The sequence below is a fragment of the Myotis nattereri genome (assembly GCF_964212035.1).
Source record: "Myotis nattereri genome assembly, chromosome: 4".
Lineage (NCBI taxonomy): Eukaryota > Metazoa > Chordata > Mammalia > Chiroptera > Vespertilionidae > Myotis > Myotis nattereri.
The window spans coordinates 92,447,683-92,467,064 of NC_138079.1; the positions used below are offsets into that span (position 1 = coordinate 92,447,683).

Sequence of the window (19,382 nt, forward strand, 5' to 3'; positions counted from 1 at the left end):
TGGACATATTTAGTGAGCATTGTCCACATGTCAGAGACTCACCTATGACACTGAATACTTCAAGAGAAAACCAGAACTCTTGATCTAAAAGCACAGTCAATTCAGGCTACTGCACTGAACCTACAAATGTATTTAGCTGATCCAGTACAGATCCTCCCCCTAACTCTTACTTATCTTACAATTTACTGACCCGTGGGCCAAAACTATTACAGTCAGAGATCTTCAGATGGAACAGCTAGCCTGCCCAACTGTGGGGGGAAAAAAACAAGAGTGTTGGTAGCTAAGGCTTCATAGAAGAGAGTCAATGCCTCCTGTGAGTTAGAATTAGCCAAGTTCCCTGAAACTCAAAATCCCAAGGTCCTGCTAATGAGTTCCACCAGGCTTCTTATGGAACTTGGCTAGAGCTTCATTCATGCATGCATGCATTTGTTCATTCAATAAACATCCATTGAACACCGCAATTTCTAGGCACTGGAGATACAGGAGTGAATGAAACAGATGCAACCTCTGTGCCCACGTGCTACTCAAGCAGGACCTTGTTGGAAAGCCTGTCCCACTGTAGTCCTGAGAGTCTGCGCCCCACCCAACTGATTGGACCAAGGTCAGACAGCTGATCCAGAGGAAGCCAGGCCACTGGCCAGTCAGAACCCATCAGTTTCTCTCTCTGGATCATATGAACTGAAGGACACAGAGATTGAGCAAATTAAGGACAGAAAAGATAGGGATTCCTATCTCTTCTCCACCTACTGAAGTCCCTGATCCCTACCCCTCCTGAGCCTGGGCATTCACCAGAAGATAACCCATGTGCATCCAGGCTATGGAGTCAGACAGACCTGGGTTTGAATCCTGCTCCTCTATTTATTAACTATGATATCATAGACAAGTTCTTTGATTAAAAAAATTTTACCTTCTTGTGGATATTTTTAAATATACACAAAGATAGAACGGAATAATTCTATTTGGCCACCAGCTGCAATAATATTTTCCTCATTTTGTTTCATTTACCATCCCCCTCGATGTTATATTTTCCTGGAGATTCCTAAAGTAAATCTCAGCCATCATGTTAGATCCCTTCCTTAATTTCCATGAATCTCAGTTTTCTCCTTCATAAACAGGAATAATGATACCTCTTCCACGGCCTTTTTTACTCATTGGACAAAAATTTATGGAGCTGCTGCCACGAGCCAGCCCAGTTCCTGCCGTAAGGGGTGCAGCTGTGACAATACAAAGCATTTGTCCTCCGGAAGTTTACACAGTGGTGGAAGAGGCATAAATAATGAGTATGACAATATCAGAGAGAACAAAGGTTATGAAGAAAAGAACAGGACATCGGGAGCAATTGGTGGCCAGAGGTGGACAAGGACGTCCTCCCTCACGAGGCGGCAATGGGGGTGAGCGGCCGAAAGGGAACGCCGCTGTAGGCAGCAAGCGGAAAGGCCCTGCGGTAGGAATGAGCCAGGCTGCTTGAGCGTTGTTTTGTGTATGAATGAGCTAATACATTCAAAGCTTTAGCTGGCAATGCCCGGCAAGTAGCAAATGCTCAATAAATGTTAGTTCTTGTTCCTCCTGAGAGAGAATTCATCACAAGACAGTAGGGACCCTGGGGCGTATTTTGGAAACAGCCCTTTCCTGACGCGCAGGTAGATCTTTCGGCTCACTCAGCATCTTGCAAACAGCTGTACCACAAAGAGAGGTCGTGTGAGCACAGTGTTTACAGACACCAACCTCGGGGTCTCACCTGCTCCCTTTAAATCCAAGCTCCACCATTTAGTATCTGTATGAACTTCGAATAAGCCATGTAACCACTGTGAGCCTGTTTCCCATCCTTATGATGGTAAAAATAATGGTACTAACCTAATAAGGTTTTGAAGATTCGATGTGTTGGGAGTTTAGAATGCTAAATTACAGTTACTATTACACTATTATTACACTATCTTACATAATTTTTACTCTTATATACTCATATCGATATTTACCCTTTTGCCTTTCCTGATTAGGACATTCTCCCCATTTAAAAAAAAAAACAATATTTGAAAATATTCCTACCAGTCTCTCCAAAAGTCAAAAAATACGGACAAAAGAAGGAAAATTCATCTGGCCCTAGATACAAGTTGTACAACATCTTCAGAAACTTAACTGTGGGTCTGCTTTTTATCTGGGTCCTTGTAAATCCACCTGGGAATGATCCTGACAGAGTAGGGGTGGGGTGAGGCTGAACTCAGAGCCTGGTCTTTCTGATGGGATTCTGTGTCCTAAAATATCAAGTCAGCATTTCTCCTCAGTTTGGGGTGAGGTCTCACTTGCTCAGATTATGCTGTAAAATAAACAGTATAACATCAACCCTACGATCATGGAGCCTGTCCCCTGAGTATATGAGTGAGCGCACAGTCACGACACCACTGGTCCCATTCCAACACTGGCCAGGTGAATGATTTTATGTGGATGCTTTTATAGACACTGGGTGACATCTCTTTTATACGGTGGCAATAAAGGCGTTGTAATTGCTGCTGCCTTGTTTAGTAGTGTTTCTCGTCTTTACTACATCATTAAACAATGCAGCACAACCAAAATTCTACTACCAAGTTTGCTGTACTAAATATAATGTAGTATCCTGGATTGGATCCTGGAACAGCAAGAAGACATTAGTGCAGAAACGAGTGGAATTCAAATATCTCCATTCCAGCTAAAAATAGTGTACTCATATTGATTTCTTCATTTTCACAGGTGTACCTCGTAATGTAAGCTGTGGAATATACGGAACTCTGTGAACTCTCTTTACATGTTTTCTGTAAATATGAAATTATTTCAAAATTAAAATTTTATTTCAAAAAATAAGTGTGATGCCCTGGCCAGGTAGCTCAGTTGGTTAGCGCATCATCCCGATAAACCAAGGTTGCAGGTTCAATCTCAGGTCAAGGCACATACAAGAATCCACCAATGAATGCATAAGTGGAACAACAAATCTCTCTCTCTCTCTCTCTCTCTCTCTCTCTCTCTCTCTCTCATCAATCAATAAAGTTTAAAGTGTGCTATTCACACAAAGGAGTTGAGAAACGTTGATGCAGGTTGTATCCTGGTGTCCATAGTCCCTCACTCACATCTCCCACCCTTGAGACTGAGGGGACCTGTATTTACTCTGCACTCTCAAAGGGGGTGGGTGATGTCATTGGCAGGCAGGGAGGCTGGATGGGGGAGACAGAGTCCATTCATAGCACTTGAGGACAGAGTGTGCCTTCAATAGCAAACTATAATTACACAGAAGCCAAGGATCATTTGCAGAAAATCACTATCTCATCTGAATCTACATCCTGTTCATCAAAGAGGTCAAGGCCCTTTTGATTATCAGACTAAATATTTTTAGGCAATGTCACTGAATGCCTGGTAAGAACATGAACAGCATTGGCTGAAGAAAAATCCATCTTCAGATAAAGAGGCAAGTCCTGTCTATCACAGGAAAAGTCAACCATAGGAAATTTATTAAAAAAAAAAAAAAAAAAGGCTGGCAAAAATGTCCCCAAATTGAAGCTTTCTCTTCCCTAGTTGACTTCACCCTAGTCCTTCTCCACTCCCCACACCTTCTAAATATCCAGACTTCTACACTGACTTTTGATTCTCTTAGCACTTGGCCCAAACTTAAGGGAAAGACCAGAAAGTGATCTGGCATTAGTATTAAGAAGATGAGGAGAAATAGATGGAGATGATTACATATTCTCTTACAGCAATGTTGAGTGAGTGATTGAATAGAAATGAAAATATTTAAGTTGGGACTATTGAGGTCCCAGTCAAATCTGGTAACTTGGATGCTTAGTGAGAACACCTTGAAAGTAGCATGATGTGTCCCCTTCTTGGTGTATCACAAGCAGACATATCTTTCTTGCCATTTTTGTAATAGTAAATCTCTGTAGCTTCTATAATGTCCAAAAAAATCCTTTTATAATCAATAAATGCATTCTAATTCTGGCACCAAGAGCTGGTCTTACTCTCCAGTTATTCTGATAGTTCTCTCTATGATGCAAAGTGAGCTCGGGTTAGTGGTTAGCTTCTTGAACCCCTAATAACGGATAAATATAACTCATCTACTCCTATCCTCTTAATGAACTAAAAAATCACTCCTTCTTCTGAACATGCAAATTGTTTCCTTTTTCTATCATATGTAAATAGCTTCTACAAGTCAATAAAAAGATAAAGGCATTATAAGAAAACCTATCATTATTACCAACTACTGGATTAGTTATATAAATTAAACTTGTTAATGTAAATCTGTGGGAAAGCCATATGCATCTTATTTTCCAAATAGTCCCTGGAAGTCTAGGAAATAAGGATTGAATCAACCCAGCAGATTTATATGAAATTAACATTGGTGGTAATTCTTGTGAGAATGCAATGTTTGTGACATTATACCGGAAAGTCTGCCCTATGTTCTATCCTGTAGAATATTACAAGACACATTTTTTTCTTAGTAGAAAAGATCACTGATTACTGAGACATAAATATAGACTAAAAGCAAGAATTATAAATAAACCAAGTTAGCCTGTTATAAGAAATTTTTGAATTACTCAGTGCCTAGACACATTTCTAAGCAATCATTTATTTCAGTGCAACTTTAAAATAAAAGTCCCTTATTAAGCAAGATTCATTGATGTGTCCTGCCCTTCCCTTAATGGAATGATGAAATGTGGATGACTTCAATAAGTTTGCTATTTCATGTGAGTGCTGATTCAAAAATCATCCTAAAGATTGAAATGTCCTATGAGAAACTTGTTAACAGTCACCTTTTACAGCCAGGTACTCAGCCCCGTTTCAGCTCTTTCTACGCCATAATCACATTCACCCACGTATGAAGTTCAGGATCCACAGACAAGTAGGTTCAACTTATTTCCTGTGCCATCTAAAAGGGATGCTTTCATTTCCATCGAACCCAGAATTGGACACAGCAATTGCCATGTCAGAGTTTGTGCAATATAACATATCTTTTACGGCTGTGAGATGTGATCATAAAACTTCCAGCTGCTGGTGTATTTTGCTCTAAAATGTGGCTTTTCTCATACCATTTTACGACCTGATTCATGAATAAATAATGTTGAATTATTTAAAACAATGAAACCTAAGACATTCTACTTGGTATCCATTTTCAAACCATGTAAACATTGATTTTGTGAATGTACTGTAACATTTCCAAGGCCATGAAAAATTATCACCATGCAGAACCAGAGAATTCACCTCACCTATGTCAAATTCCACAGACATATTCCTCTACACATCAAGAATAAAAATCTGTAACCAAACAGTCCTAAATTATGATTCAACAAATAAAACACCAATGCAGCTCCTAGCAGAGCTTCAGCGAAGGCAGCCCAGGCTATAAGATTTTCAATGACAGAACCATTTTTGTTTTTAAGAACCTCCAGCCACAACTAAATGCATCCTCTAAATGGTCTGGCGTTTATTTTAAACCAAAGCCTCTGCATTACTTTAATGTGTGTGTGGTGGTGGGGGGAGGGGGGGGGAGGCGGTTACTTGAAAGCATAATTGCTAGGAATAACCATGATAGTACACTATTGTCAAAAAATTAAACAATCCTATTTTTCCCCACTCCCATTAGTCAGTGTATCAAATCCATAATGTATGTTGTATATACAGACCTTTGAGAGGGAAGAAAATCTTTAGGAGCATACCAAGATCCCCAAGTAGGCTCCATCCGCTAAAGAATAAAACACAATAACAAGTGCAGCTTTTCTTGTCTTGAAAGAACAACAGAATGGAATCTGCTACTGTTGAATCACACATACACACCCCTACACAACAGAACTACAACTCCCAGCACACACATGTACATGAGCATGCACACACGCAAACACACACACACAAAGTAGTTTGTGGATTATTTTTATGAAACTCTAGTTTTATGAAAAATAGATCTAATTCTTCTGAACTAGTATCTGTTCATTGAAAACAGTATAAAACCTAAAAGTCGCAACTGGTCTACCTTAGGAGGCAGACAAAAAAGCAAATGGACCATCGCGTAGCAAATTACCCAGGGATTTTAACAGAAGATGAACCAGCAAAATGGGTCATTGGCTAACAGATTAACTACCTAAGATGAGCCAGCCAAGTAATCCATTGGTTAACTAAGTACCCAACCAAGATGAGCCCACCAAGTGGTCTATTAATTAACAGAAGAACCAAGCCTGAGCACTCAACCAAGTGAATCACTCTTTCACAGAGAAACCAACTAAGTAAACTCTGAGGATGCCACACACAGCTTCATTCAGGAGAGATGAAATCAAACTTCTAACTAATCAATGAAGAGGAGCTCTTAATGGACCCAAACACACACCAGGAAATCTGGAAGGGTGACTACTGCCTTGGTCACCACGTGGGACTGGAAATGGATCGCGCAGCGCTACTTACGAAGATTATTTATGGGGGTCCTGGTATCCATGTTCTCATAATGCTGCACGTGGACCACGATGTTGAGGTCCCTCTCCATGTGGTCGGTGTTGCAGTGGCCCTGCGGCCTCATGACATCTGCAAGGGCCCTGAAAGAGGGAAGAATTAAAGTCTGTTCATTCAAAATACAACAACTGGCATCTGCTGTGCTCCGAGCGCTGTGCTTGCGAACAGAAGACAAGGCCCCTCACTGCATGGAGCCGCCATTCTGGTTAGAGATAGGGGTGGGGGGAGAGAGACACAAGTAAGTAGATAAGAGCAGGGCAATTAGAGGGTACATCGGACTTCATGCAGAACGGCTCACGTGCTTCCCCCAACAGCTGTGTAGTAATGGCAGTATCAGCTACTTCACAGCGTTGTTGAGAGGACCAAGTGATGAATATATGTCATATATCTGCACCCCATAGACTGAGTCTCCCCTTATATCCAATACGAGATGCCAACACTTCATGTACAGCAATGGCCCACTATTAGTAACAAATAACATTCATTGAGCACTGACTATAAGCCAGGCACCATGCTAATCACGTTACATGCCTTTATTCAACTAAGCAGCCTATGAACACCTTATGAGGATCATTACTCCTTCTTTGTAGGTAAGTAAACCAAGGCTCAGAGAGGTGAATTAACCTGCTCAAGGTCACACAGCCAGTAAGCTGTAGCACCGGGATTTGAACGAGAATCTGTATTCACAGCCCTGTACACTGTGTGCATGGGCTTTCCTGCAGCTGGGAAGGATGTAGTGTAATCCGCACACAGCCCATGCTGGTGCCCCTCTTAATCAGTAGTCGGGGATGGGGAGAAAACAGAGAACCTGGGGCCCCAGCAAAGTTTCAGGTGCCTTCCACTTCCCATTGTCCCATTCCCCCAAGGGCAACCATTCCCCCAAGGTCGCAGCCTGGGACCGCAGCTGGTGAAAAAGGTCAGATGTGAGAGAGACTCAGGTCAACGCAGCAAGAGTCCCACATGAACTAGAGGAAAAGATGGAGTCTGCTAGGAAACAAGACAATAGCAATAGCTCCATTCATTCATTCATTCATTCATTCATTCATCCAACACATATTGATTGCCCACTCTGTGCCAGGCACTAACCAAGGCCCGGGGGAAACAGCAGCATACAAGAAAGACAAGATCCCTGCCTCCTGGTGCTTATTTTCTAGGGGATGGAAGACAAGCATATGTGTTAAATAAATATACACGGGCTACAAAAATTAAATAAATAAAAGTATAACATGATCCAGAAAAACTGGTGCTTTGGCAGCATTATTCACAATGGCCCAAAAACAGAGCCAACCCAAATCAAGTGATGAATGACTAAGCAAAACGGGTTATATGGAGTGGAATATTATTCAGCCATGAAAAGGGAATGAAGTACTGATATCTGCAACAACATGAATGCAACTTGGAAACATTATACTCAAGTGAGAGAAGCCAGACACAAAAAGCCACATATTGTATCATTTCATTTACGTGAAATGTTCAGAATAAGCAAATCTATAGACAGAGAGATTGGTGGTTGCCAGTAGATGAGGGAGAGAGGATTGAGGAGTGACTGTTCTATATGGAGTTTCTGCTGGGAGTAATAAAAGGTTCGGGAATGTGAGAGTTGTGATGGTCAGATATGAAAAAGCACTAAATTGTACAACTTAAAATGGTTAAGATGGTGGATTTTATGGGACATGGGAAGTGACTGCTAATAAGTGAGGGGTTTCTTTTTAGGGTGATGGAAGTGTTCTAGAATTAGATAGTGGTGATGTTTCCTCAACTTTGTGAATATACTAAAAACCACTGAATTGCACACTTTAAAAAAAAATTCTAAATTAACTGAGAGGGAGGGGAAGAGAGAGAGAGAGAGAGAGAGAGAGAGAGAGAGAGAGAGAGAGAGAGAGAGAGAGATGGGGTGACCAGGAAAAGACTTTCTGAGGAGGTAACATTTGAGTTGAGCCTTGAATGGTGCAAATGAGTTGGTCACAAAAAGATTCAAATAAAAAAAACATTCCAGGCAGAGGGAGCAGCAAACACAAAGGCCCCGAGACAGGAAAGAGTTCGGTTACCTAAGGAACAAACAAGGTCAACAAAGCTGGTGGCAAACAAGGGGGAGAGTATTACAAGGTGAGGATGATTAAACCCACTTTACAGAATAAAAAAACTGCCCAAGTTAACCCAGCTAATCACCAGAGGACTAGGATGCAAATCTGAGTGTCTTGAAATCAAAGTGCAGGCCCTTTCTCACCTCTGTGCAGTGGCCAGGATCTGAAATGGAAAGGGGCTGCAGTGTAGGAACCTTTGAGACAAAGAGCAGATGTCTCCCAAACCTAATTTGGCCTTTTCACTTCTAAACAGGTTCATCATGAGCTTCAGGGGAATTCTGTACCCTTCTGGAATTGAATGGAAATTGTATGTGTGCATTGTTCTGGAACAAGAAGCCATCGCTTTCACCAGATTCTCTAAAGAGTCCCCACCGCCCCCCCCCCTCGCCCCCCACCCCAGAATTCCAAGGTACTCAGGCTTTCAAGAGGATAGCAAAGTAATAATCAGGACAGGTACCGTGAACTTGGCCATCTGCAGATCCCCTGGGCTTCTCCTGAAAGCCAAAACTCATGAAAATCCAGCCCCAAGGACACTTTTCCCCAAGGCAGCCCTTCCCAGAGCATGCAGCAGAGACAAGGATTCTTAGAGATCTCCCTGTCCTGGACAAGGGGTCTTCAAGGCATAGTTCCCCTACTCCAGGGTCCAGGGACTGCAGAAAATGGTTTGGCATGGGGAGAGGAAATATGAGAATCTCTATATATGGTCTTTAAAATGAGAAATCTATTTGGTAAGTTATTAGAAATGAGAAATCCATCTGATATGTGTGTTGATGCTGGTGCCCTCCGTTGACATGCCCACATCAGGTGGTGAGAATCAGGAATCTTGGACCAAATGAGGCAAACGCCTGCATTGCAGTTTGTGCACCTCTAAAGGGGATATGCAAATAAATTATCTAGTTTTTTAATGTTTTTTATTGATTTCAGAAAGAGGAAGGGAGAGAACGAGAGGGGTAGAAACATCAATGACAAGAGAGAATCATTGACCGGCTGCCTCCTGCATGCCCCCTAGTAGGGATTGAGCCCAAAACCCAGGCATATGCCCTGACCAGAAGTCAAACAGTGACCTCCTGGTTCACGGATTGACATTGATGCTCAACCATAGAGCCACACCAGCTGGGCCAAATTATATAGTTTTAACTAAGCTAACCATCACTAAAGAGACATGTTGCTTTAAAATATCCCTCTCAACAAAACCGAAGCCTGAAAAAAATACTGATAAAGCAACGTACAAGAAAATAATAGAGTTGAATCTTCCCCGCTTGTCAACAGCTTCTCACAGGGTTAAAATAATGATGGTCTGTTCAGATCAAAATGAAGTCAGCCCAAAATAATTAAAACTCTCATGAGAAATAATCAAAATATGGATTTATTTATTAGTGATGAACTTCATCCTCCATGTGTATCATGCTTTGAGATCATAGCTAAAGACTGCAGGAAGTCATCATGATTAGTGACAAATTTAAAATTATTTATTTCACCTTCAACTCATTTTAAAGTCTCTGTCCTTTGTATGCTTTATAATGTACCTAATAATTGTTCACTGGTAGGTGTATAGATAAAACAAATGTGTCATATATTGGGATGCGTGCTTTTAAAAGCATGTTATAAATAGGGATGTGTCAAAAAATTTAATGAATTAGACAATGGCAGGAACCAACCATGTGCTGCAAGCCAAATGCCCAAACATTTGGCAATTATTTGTGGCATCGAGTCTGGGTGCTTTTCAAACTTAAATGTGCATTAGTATTACCTAGGGAACTTTTCAAATGCAGATTATGTTTCAATAAGTCCAAGGCCGGATCTGAGATTCTGCTCAGGCTCCCAGGTAATGGCGATGCTACCGGTCCACAGGCCACCCTCTGAGTAGCAAGATCCTAAAGGTACTGTAGTGGTAAATTGTATGGGTCAACATAACGGGGCCATGGGGTGCCCAAATATTTGGTCAAACTTTATTCTGGATGTGTCTGAGAGTGTGCCTTTGAATGAGATTAACATTTAAATTGGTAGAGTGAGTCAAGCAGATTGCCCTCCATAATGTAGGTCGGCCTTACCCAATCAGTTGAAGGCATGAATAGAACAAAAGGCTGGCCCTACAGAGTAAGAGAGAATGTTCCCTTCAAATTGAGACGTAGGCTCCTCCTGGGACTACAGCAGGTCTTCAGACTCAAACCGTTGGGGACCTTGGCTCTTCAGATTTTGGACTTGTCAATGGCAGTTCCATATAAGAAATCTCTTTATGTGTAACTACTGTAGGTTCTGTTTCTCTGGAGAACCCTGGCTAATGCAGGTACCTTGTGGGAGAAACTACCACAGAACAATTATGTTGAAATATTGCCATTTTTGAGGTCAAAGTTGATTGAATATTGGCAATTTCATGAGGTTCAACTTAGTATCAATTTACTTGTAGATTTACTTGTGTGTGACCTGTCTCCTGCCATTTGACTGTTAGCTCTGTGGGGGCAGGGATTGTGTCTGTACTGTTAACTATTCTATGATAGCTCTCAACACAGTGGTGTGTATACCATTAGTACTCAATAAATACTACTGAATGAATATATGAATAAGCAAATGAATGAATGAATGAATGAATGAGAACTACTTTCTTATCCTATATAATAAAACCCTAATATGCAAATCGACTGAACGGCAGGTCACTATGATGCGAACTGATAACCAGGGGACAGATGCTCAACACAGGAGCTGCCCCCTGGTGGTCAGTGGGCTCCCACAGGGGGAGCACAGCTCAGCCAGAAGCCGGGCTCATGGGTGGTGAGCGCAGCAGTGGTGGCGGGAGTCTCTCCTGCCTCTGCTGCGGGCGATGGTAAGGAGCAAGGGGTCCCGGACTGTGAGAGGGCACAGACTAGGCTGAAGGACCCCTGCCCCCACGTGCACAAATTTTGTGCACTGGGCATCTAGGGTCATATAAACCAGGATGTTTAGAAACCAGATACTGTTCTGCACCAGATACTGTTCTAGACACTCAGGATGGACCAGAGAAAAGACTGTTAGTGTCCTTGCACTCCTTATGGAGAGTAATGGAAGGACAGATAATAAACTAGTAAAACAGTAAATTAGTAATTTTAGACCGTAATGTGAAATAAAGCAAGTAACACTAAAAGATGGGCAGCGGGGGCGAGGGACAGCAGTAACTACGCCTGGGTGGTCAGAGACAGCTTCTCAAAGGTGATGTTTGAGCTGAGACCTGAACGATCAGGAGGGGCCAGCCATGTGAAGTCCAACAGATAGAGGATTTGAGCCAAGCCCAAGTGGCAATGAGCTTGGCCTATTTAAGGAACAACAATAACCAAAAAATGCTGCATCTCTTTTCTTTTCAGTTGCAGTGGAACAGAGCTCAGAGTCCCAGCTTCTTGCTTCATAGCGTCGAGGGGGTCTTTAGGGTCTAAATTATGTTCTGACACTTAAACACTTGAATAGGATTCCTGAGTATTTCCTCTTGCCCCAGAAGCATCATTTATTTTTCAAGAATGCAAGAGCCATGGGCATGAGATAACTTTCTGGAATAGTGGTTACACACCGTAGACATCTGTCAAAGCTCATCCAACTATAAACTTAAAGCATGTGCATTTTATTGTGTCAACTTTACCCCAAGGACGGTGATTTTTCAAGTGCAAGAACTTAGGGCCCAAAGAGAAGCAACCGTGCCCTGCAAGGAAAAATAACGTGGAGGCTTCTCTGTGATCAGTATTTACCTGCATGGCCCTCTCCAGCCTGGGGAGCTGGTGGAAGCCATAGGGTAACCACAAAAGGAGGAAGAAGGGAAAGTTGAAGGGAAGTTAGAAAAGTCAAGGGCAGGAGGGATATTTATCACTTGATGCCATTTCTTTGCAAGGGACTCCGGCTCTTCTGAGGTATGTTTCAAATATACACAGGACACTGTGCTCTGTACTTGGATTCCTAATTCTGTTTGAAGGGAGGCAAAATAATGCCACGTGTTCCCCACTGGTTTCAAGTGTAGAGAGCTTCAAACATGCGTTCCTGCCCCCAAGGTCATTTCTCATCAGTACTTCCTCCAAGAGGGCTGGCCCTGCCAAGGGCACACGCAGAACACATTGCTAGCCTTGATCTTACAGTGGCTCCTTGAACTGGCTCGGATGCATGTTTGGGATCTCTAGAGCATCAAGTACTTCTCTGTGATCTGAGCAGCCTGAAGTCCTGCATGTTTGTGCTCTAAGGCAGTGCAGCCCAGTGGTCAAGGACCTGTGCTCTGGCCACACACTGAGTTTGAAGTCCAGTCCAACCCCACTATGCACCAGGGGCTTGTTCACCCTCTTGGAAAGCAAGCTGTGCCTCTTAAAAGGCAGATCGACATAGGACCTACCTCCCTGGGGAGCGACATGAAAGTAAATGAGAATTTACACACAAGCTTATGGCAAACTAGCAAAACCAGGTTTTTCAAAAACAAGGGTTCTTCAACATCACCTAGGCCAACAATCTGCAATGCATTTTTGTAGTTGCAGGTAGATCTTCTCTCCTATTCTGAACCTGCCCCCGCCTGCTAAGATTAAATGCAAATCTGGAGAAGTTTCAAGACTTGGCCAATGTCACACAGCTAAATAGACATAGCAGAGCAAAGGCTAGAACTGAGTTCCAGACTACAACTTCATCCCTTTCAGTAAACAAGAGATAGAAAACTCCAAGCCCTAGGGGGTTTGGCTCAGTGGATAGAGTGTCGGCCTGTGGACTGAAGGGTCCTGGGTTTGATTCCGGTAAAGGGCACAGTTGGGGGCATGCAGAAAGCAGCTGATCAATGATTCTCTCTCATCATTGTTGTTTCTATCTCTCCCTCTCCCTTCCTCTCTGAAATCAATAAAAATATATTAAGAACAAAAAAGAAAACTCCAATAACGAGGATGATTATAGAAGGGTAATAGTCGCCGAGTAGTGACCATATGGACAGGCCCTGTGCTAAGAGCTTTCCAAACTCGGTCTCAACGAATCCTCACCCAAACCTATTACATAGAGATTATCATTATCGAATTTTACAGTCAAGAACCTGAGACTCAGAGAAGTCAAGTAACTTTCCCGAGACCACACAGCTAGTAAGTAGCCAAGCTGGCATTGAACATGGGGCCCTCTGACTTGAGCCATGCTGCTACGATCAGCCTGACTGCCTCTCCAGGGACTGCAGGTCACACCACTAAGTGAACTGGGTGGGAGTGGCTACTGAGGTGAATCGGAGACCTTCCTAAATGGGGTAATCACCCCTCCGCAACAACCAATAGTTGCCATGGGAAAATGCACATCCAGAATGGCCAGACCTACCCATTTCTCAAGAGAAATCAGAAATCTGGATTTCTGTGTGACATATCCGGGGTTTTAAGCATTGAAAATTGGTTCTAAGTTGGTTTTAAAACAACCTATATACTAGAGACTAAAGAGATTTCACAGCCAATTCAATGAGCCTTGACTGGATCGTGGTTTGAAACACCAAAGTCTAAAAGACATATTTTAGTATGACTGGGAAAATTTTAATATGATTGGATATTTGATGATATTATGGGTTTTTTCGTTGTTTTTCTTGGTTGTGATACTGGAATTGTTATGTGAGAAAATGTCCTCCTCCTTAGGAGCTCCATGCTGAAATATTTAGGAACAAAGTGCCCCGTCTGCAACTCATTTTCAAATGCTTCAGCCATAAAACAAACGGGAAAGGGGGGTGGTGTAGAGAGAGAGGGAAAAAGAAAGGAATATTTGAAGAGAAAGAGATTAACCATAAAGCAAATATGACAAAATACTAATAAGTGTTCAGTCTAGATTAGTAGTTCTCAGCGGGGGTTGAGTCTGCCCCTACATGACATTTGACTATGTCTGAGGGTGTGTTTTACTGTCATGACTGGGTTGTGCAGTGGGTGCTACTGGCATCTAGTGGGTAGAGTCCAAGGATGCTGCCAAACATCCTGCAGGGCACAGAACAGCCCCACAACAAAGAATTATCCAGCCCCCAGTGCCGGTTGTGCCGAGCATGAGAAACCCTGGTCTAGATAAAGGGCCTCCTGAAGTTCCTTTTGATTCGTCTTTCAAGTTTTTGTAGGTTTAAAATGTTTCACCATTTTAAAAAAATTAAGAAAAACTTTAAAAATATAAAAGTACATAAATAGAAATATTTTGCAGACCAAACAAAACATGTCTGCGTGGTTGGGTAACCATAGCTGGCCACTTGCAGCCACTCTTCCCAATAAATAGTGGTTGAATGTAGCTGCTGTTACAGCTGCTGAATGAGCATCTGTACAGTTCTTACAAAATCGAGTGCAAAGCACCCCTCCTGAAATTACTATCTTTCTCCTGCTTCCAGTCCTAATCAGCCCAGAAGCAAGCAGGCAATGTGCCCAGGACTATGGGCCTAAAAACTGACATCACAGAGGCCTCTTCTGGGAAAACACAAGCGTGCTGGCCACCAGGAGCAGTTTGTGACATGGGAGCAGCGATGTGTTCTAGTCTTTGAGGGGGAGGTGCTTATAGATGAGATGAGATGAGAACAGACCCCTCATTTCAGTGACCCTCACAGCCCGAGAGAGAACTAATTAAGAGGCTGCGGCCAGCACATTAATTTCACCTGGAAGCCACCTGCTGGTGCCAAGCTTGGCATGTCTGCCCCACCCAAGCATCCCTGAGCCCCTGCAAGCTAATGAGCCCATGGCTGGGACTAAAAATGATTCCCTGCATAAGCAGCCCAAGGTGCATTTGGGGGAGGGGGGACGGGACTTGGGGCAGCCGCAGCACCACAGAAATACATATTAAGGCTACATACATGCAAAAAACAAGCAACAGAATGCAAATAAGGGAGCCACCTTGGGTTGATTCATTTATCCCTTGTAAAAGATTCCTAAACCCAAGACCAGTCTTTCTCAAAGTGTGGGGTGGGTTGGTTAAATGCAGATTTGGGGGGAGGGGGGCATCCCAGACTTCTTGATTCAGACTCTCTCGGGGTAGATCTCAAGAATGTGCTTTTAGGAAGCTCCCTCACACTCTGATGCTCACCCCACCTGAACACATCTGTCCCTGACACAATGGGAACCAGGGGAGTGAGTAGATATTGCACAATTTTGCAACTGTGTGACCTTGGGCAAGCCACCCAACTTTGTAAGTGGGAATCAGAATAGCACCTGTCTCACAGGCTAACTGTGAGCACTATAGGGATGTACACACACACACACACACACACACACACACACACACACACACCCTAGAGCGGTGCTGGGCACTCAGAACCCAGAGCTGCACTGAGCAAATGTGACTGCCTATTCCTTAGCAACGATCGGCAGAAAGAACACTGTAGAGCCCCGAGCGCTTTACCAATGTACAGACACTCAGGTCCTTCCCGTAAAGATTTTGATTTAAATAGTCTATCTAGGGAGAGGCCCAGGGTAGGGATTTTTTTTTTTAATAGCATTCCAGGTGAACCTAAACAGCAGCCAAGGTTGAAAACCACACCTGGGAAGCTGCCAGAAAGAAAAAAAAAATCAACTCTTCTTTCTCTTCAGGTGTATGCACTTGCTTGCCATTCTGGAATTCCCAAAATGTATATACCACAGGGAGCGCTTGTATTCAGGCTGTTACAGAAGACTGGGTACCCCTCGATTCCACCTCCCAGCAGACGTTTCCTGATACCAGCAGAAGAATGTGGCAGCTACACACTGAGCGGGAGTGATCCTTTTGCCCCCTCGCAGAGCTGCAAGGGTGCTGGACAAGGAAGTTGAGTCCCTGCTGGGCGCTAAGGCACCTAGTGGAGCTGGGTCTCAACAGGAAAGCACAGATCAAAGAGGGGCTGAAGCTAGTGTCACTTCCTCCCAGAGGTGCCCAAAGGTTAGCTCCTCTCCCACTTTGCCTCCTCCCTGTTCCCTCTCCGCCTACCCCTCTCCCCCACCCCTCTCACCCTCCCCGCCAACACTGAGGAGGGCTCCTTGAAGCGCAGGTTTGCAAGGAAAGGGCTCGGTGGAGATTTCAGCAGAGGAATTCACCCGAATCTGCAAGGCAGCCTACCTATCCCTGGGAGAATCTCTTGCTACCAGGGCGACACCGCTGCCGCAGTCCTGCCTGCGCATCTCACCCTCACCTTAACGCAGACCTCAGAATCCACAGCGATGGCGGGCACCGCAGGGGAGTGAAACCACCGGGCCAATGGGGTTGGTGACGGGGCACCTTGGGGTTGCAGGAGGTGGGCGGGGCCAGCGCTTTACTCTTTGGGTAGGTCAGCATCCCCTCCAAGCTTACTTCTGTTCCTCAAGCCCTCACCACACCTCCCTGCTGACCCAAACCCGGAGGAACTTCTTCACTTCTCCCACCGCCCCCATCCCCGCAAAGTCCTCCCCTCTGGAAGAAAAAAAAAAGTCATCGGATACTCTTCGTATAAATCGAAAATAATTACTAGTGAGGTGGTGCTGTTCCTTCGCCTGTTTTTGCTGGGGCTCTTTGTTCAGATTTTTTTAGGCAGGCTCCCCGAGCGCGTGCACACACACGCGCACACACAGGTCCCCGGCGGAGGTGTGGGGTGTGCGTGTGTGTGCATGTGTCTGTGTGTGTGTTGGGGGGGGGGGGGCGGGAGAGATACGTGGCAACTCCGTTACCCATATTCGAAAAGAGGACGGAGCGTGCGCCCAGCCATCCAGCAGTGCGCAGGCCGCCTGTCGCTCTCCAACCCCACCTGCCCGGACCTCACACCAACCCCGGGCCTCTCCCGGGTACCGGGCAGCGTCCTCGCAGCTGCGTCCTCGCCTCCAAAGTTACTGGGTTGTGCGAATCAATTTGGACACTTATAAAACAAGCAAAAGGCAAATAGCTCCATTAATCCCCAAATGCCTCCTTCCATCTGCTGCGACTTCCTCGTGCTGGGACTTGCATAATGAATGAGGCAAACGGGAAAGTTGGCGAATCAGGGTGGCAGGGAGGGGGGTAGTATCCGCGCCGGGCGGGGGCTCCTGCCTTTGAAGTGCACGCCAGCTCGAGCTGTGGGTACAGGGAGAGGTGGCGACGGGGAAGCGGAGCCAGGGAGTTGGGGAGGGCAGAGGGGAGACCGTAGAGGCAGCAAGTTCCCGATGCCAAGGACCTTGCAGCTCTGGGAAAGCCAGGCGGCCGCTCCGAACAAGGCTTTTGTTCTCGCCCTCCCTTGGCTCTCCGCCCCCCTCGCCTCCTTTTCCCGAGCCGTACTAGTTGCTGGCGGCACACACATCTTTCCCTCCTCCTTCCCTCACACACGCGCGCTCCGGCTCTCACACACACCCCTTCCCTTTCCGGCTCGCCCGCCGGCCCCTGTTTATCTAGTATTTGGAACCCGAAGGTGGACCGCTCCCTAAAACCAGAGACTTGGAGGCCAAGGGCTCCCAGCTGTGTGCCTCAAGTCCGCTGCAATCTTCCGCGCGGGGAGGGGGCGCGGCAAGACAGTGAGGGAAGGGAGAGACCCTCCGCCCCACCCCCCCCCCCACACACACACACACACACACGCTCTTGTCCACACCTGTGCGGAGCCCAGCTCCCCCTCTCCGAATCCAAGTTGGTTTCCCGGTGACATCCCTCAGCAGAGAGCGGGGGGGGGGGGGGGGGCGCCATTGCTTAGGGAAGGTGGAAGGGGAGAGGAGGGAGCGCGGGGCTGGGAGGGGAGAGCGAGGGGGAGGCAGCCCACCTGGACATGTGCTCCCTTTGGGGTCGGTGCGCTTTCTCCAGTCCTAGCTTGGTGAAGATGCCTACGAGCACCATGACGGCCACCACCCCGCAGATGATGTAAACGATCAGGTTGGTCTTGTCCTTGGTGGGGTCGTGCAGGGGGTCGTCCTTGCGCGCCGGGGGCTTGCCGGTGTTGAGCCAGAGCGGAGTGTCGTAGTTGGTGCAGGTGCTCTGGTTCAGGCGCCGCTTCTTAAACGTGCAGCAGAACCGGAAGCCACAAGTCCCGCAGCAGAAGATGAAGTCGCCCGAGCTGCAGTTGAACGGCGGGTCCCACTGGCCCATGACATCGAAGTAACCCCGGCAGAAGTCCGGCGTGGGCGCCCGGGTCGGGGGCGCGTCCGAGACACCCGCGCCTTCCCCGGCCTCCCCGGAGGCGGCCCCGGAGCGGTTGCCCCCCGTCAGCACCAGCACGCCACCCAGCTGCGCCAGCTGCCCGTGCCCCGCTCGCTCCTGCGCCCGGCACACGCGGGCGCACAGCTCGGTGAGGAAGCAGCCGAGGAGCAGCCGAAGGACGCGGCGCATCGTGTCTCCCAGCCCGGGCTCGGCCGTTTGGCCGCCGCTGGAGCCGCTGCAGCCGCCTCTCGAAGCGCGGCCGAAGCTGCCGAGGCTGCTGCCGGGGGCTGGGAGCCGCCGCGGGCCGCACATGCAGGGAACGGCACGGGGCGCTCGGTGGTCGGCGGCCGCGGCGCTCGGCTCAGCCCGTGTTCGCCTCCAGCGCGCCGCGCGCCAAGGGGCTGGCCGGGGAGGAGCGCGCGGGGCTGGGCGGGGGGAGGAGGAGCGGGGGCAAGCGCGGGGTGCAGGTCCGGCTGGCTTCGGGGAGAGGCGGGGGCTGGAGCGCAGGGGAGAGTCAGTCCCTCGGCCGGCGGCTCTGGACTCGCTGCCCCGCGCCCGCTCGCAGGATCCTTCTCACCTCTTCGGCTCGCCAAGTGCGCTGGAGAGAGCGAAGCAACACTTGTGGAATGAAGGGAGGCCAGGAGAGAAGGAGGAGGGGAAGGAGGGCGGGCAGAGGAGGCGCGGGGTGGGGAGGCGGGCGCGAGCTCGAGAGGGGCGGGGGCGCGGGAGAGGTGACTCGGGCGGGCGGGCGGGAGCGAGTTGGGGGGCGTGCAGTACCGAGCCTGGCTGGCGGGCGGGTAGAAGGGAGTTTCGCAGCCGCCGGAGGGACAG

At 46.6% G+C, this 19,382-nt stretch overlaps 1 protein-coding gene across 2 annotated transcripts in view; it reads right to left on the bottom strand.

Annotated features, from left to right (window-relative positions):
• Positions 1 to 18,755, bottom strand: part of SHISA9 (shisa family member 9) — a 282,387-nt gene extending 263,632 nt beyond the window's left edge. For both annotated transcript variants that reach the window (XM_081089505.1, XM_081089504.1), the window contains exons 1-2: positions 18,178 to 18,755; positions 6,412 to 6,539 (exon numbers count right to left, since the gene is read on the bottom strand). In XM_081089505.1, the coding sequence (XP_080945631.1) occupies positions 6,412 to 6,539; positions 18,178 to 18,740 (691 nt within the window). In that variant the 5' untranslated portion in view covers positions 18,741 to 18,755. The remainder of the gene's footprint in view (positions 1 to 6,411; positions 6,540 to 18,177) is intronic.
• Between the last annotated feature and the right edge of the window lie 627 nt (positions 18,756 to 19,382).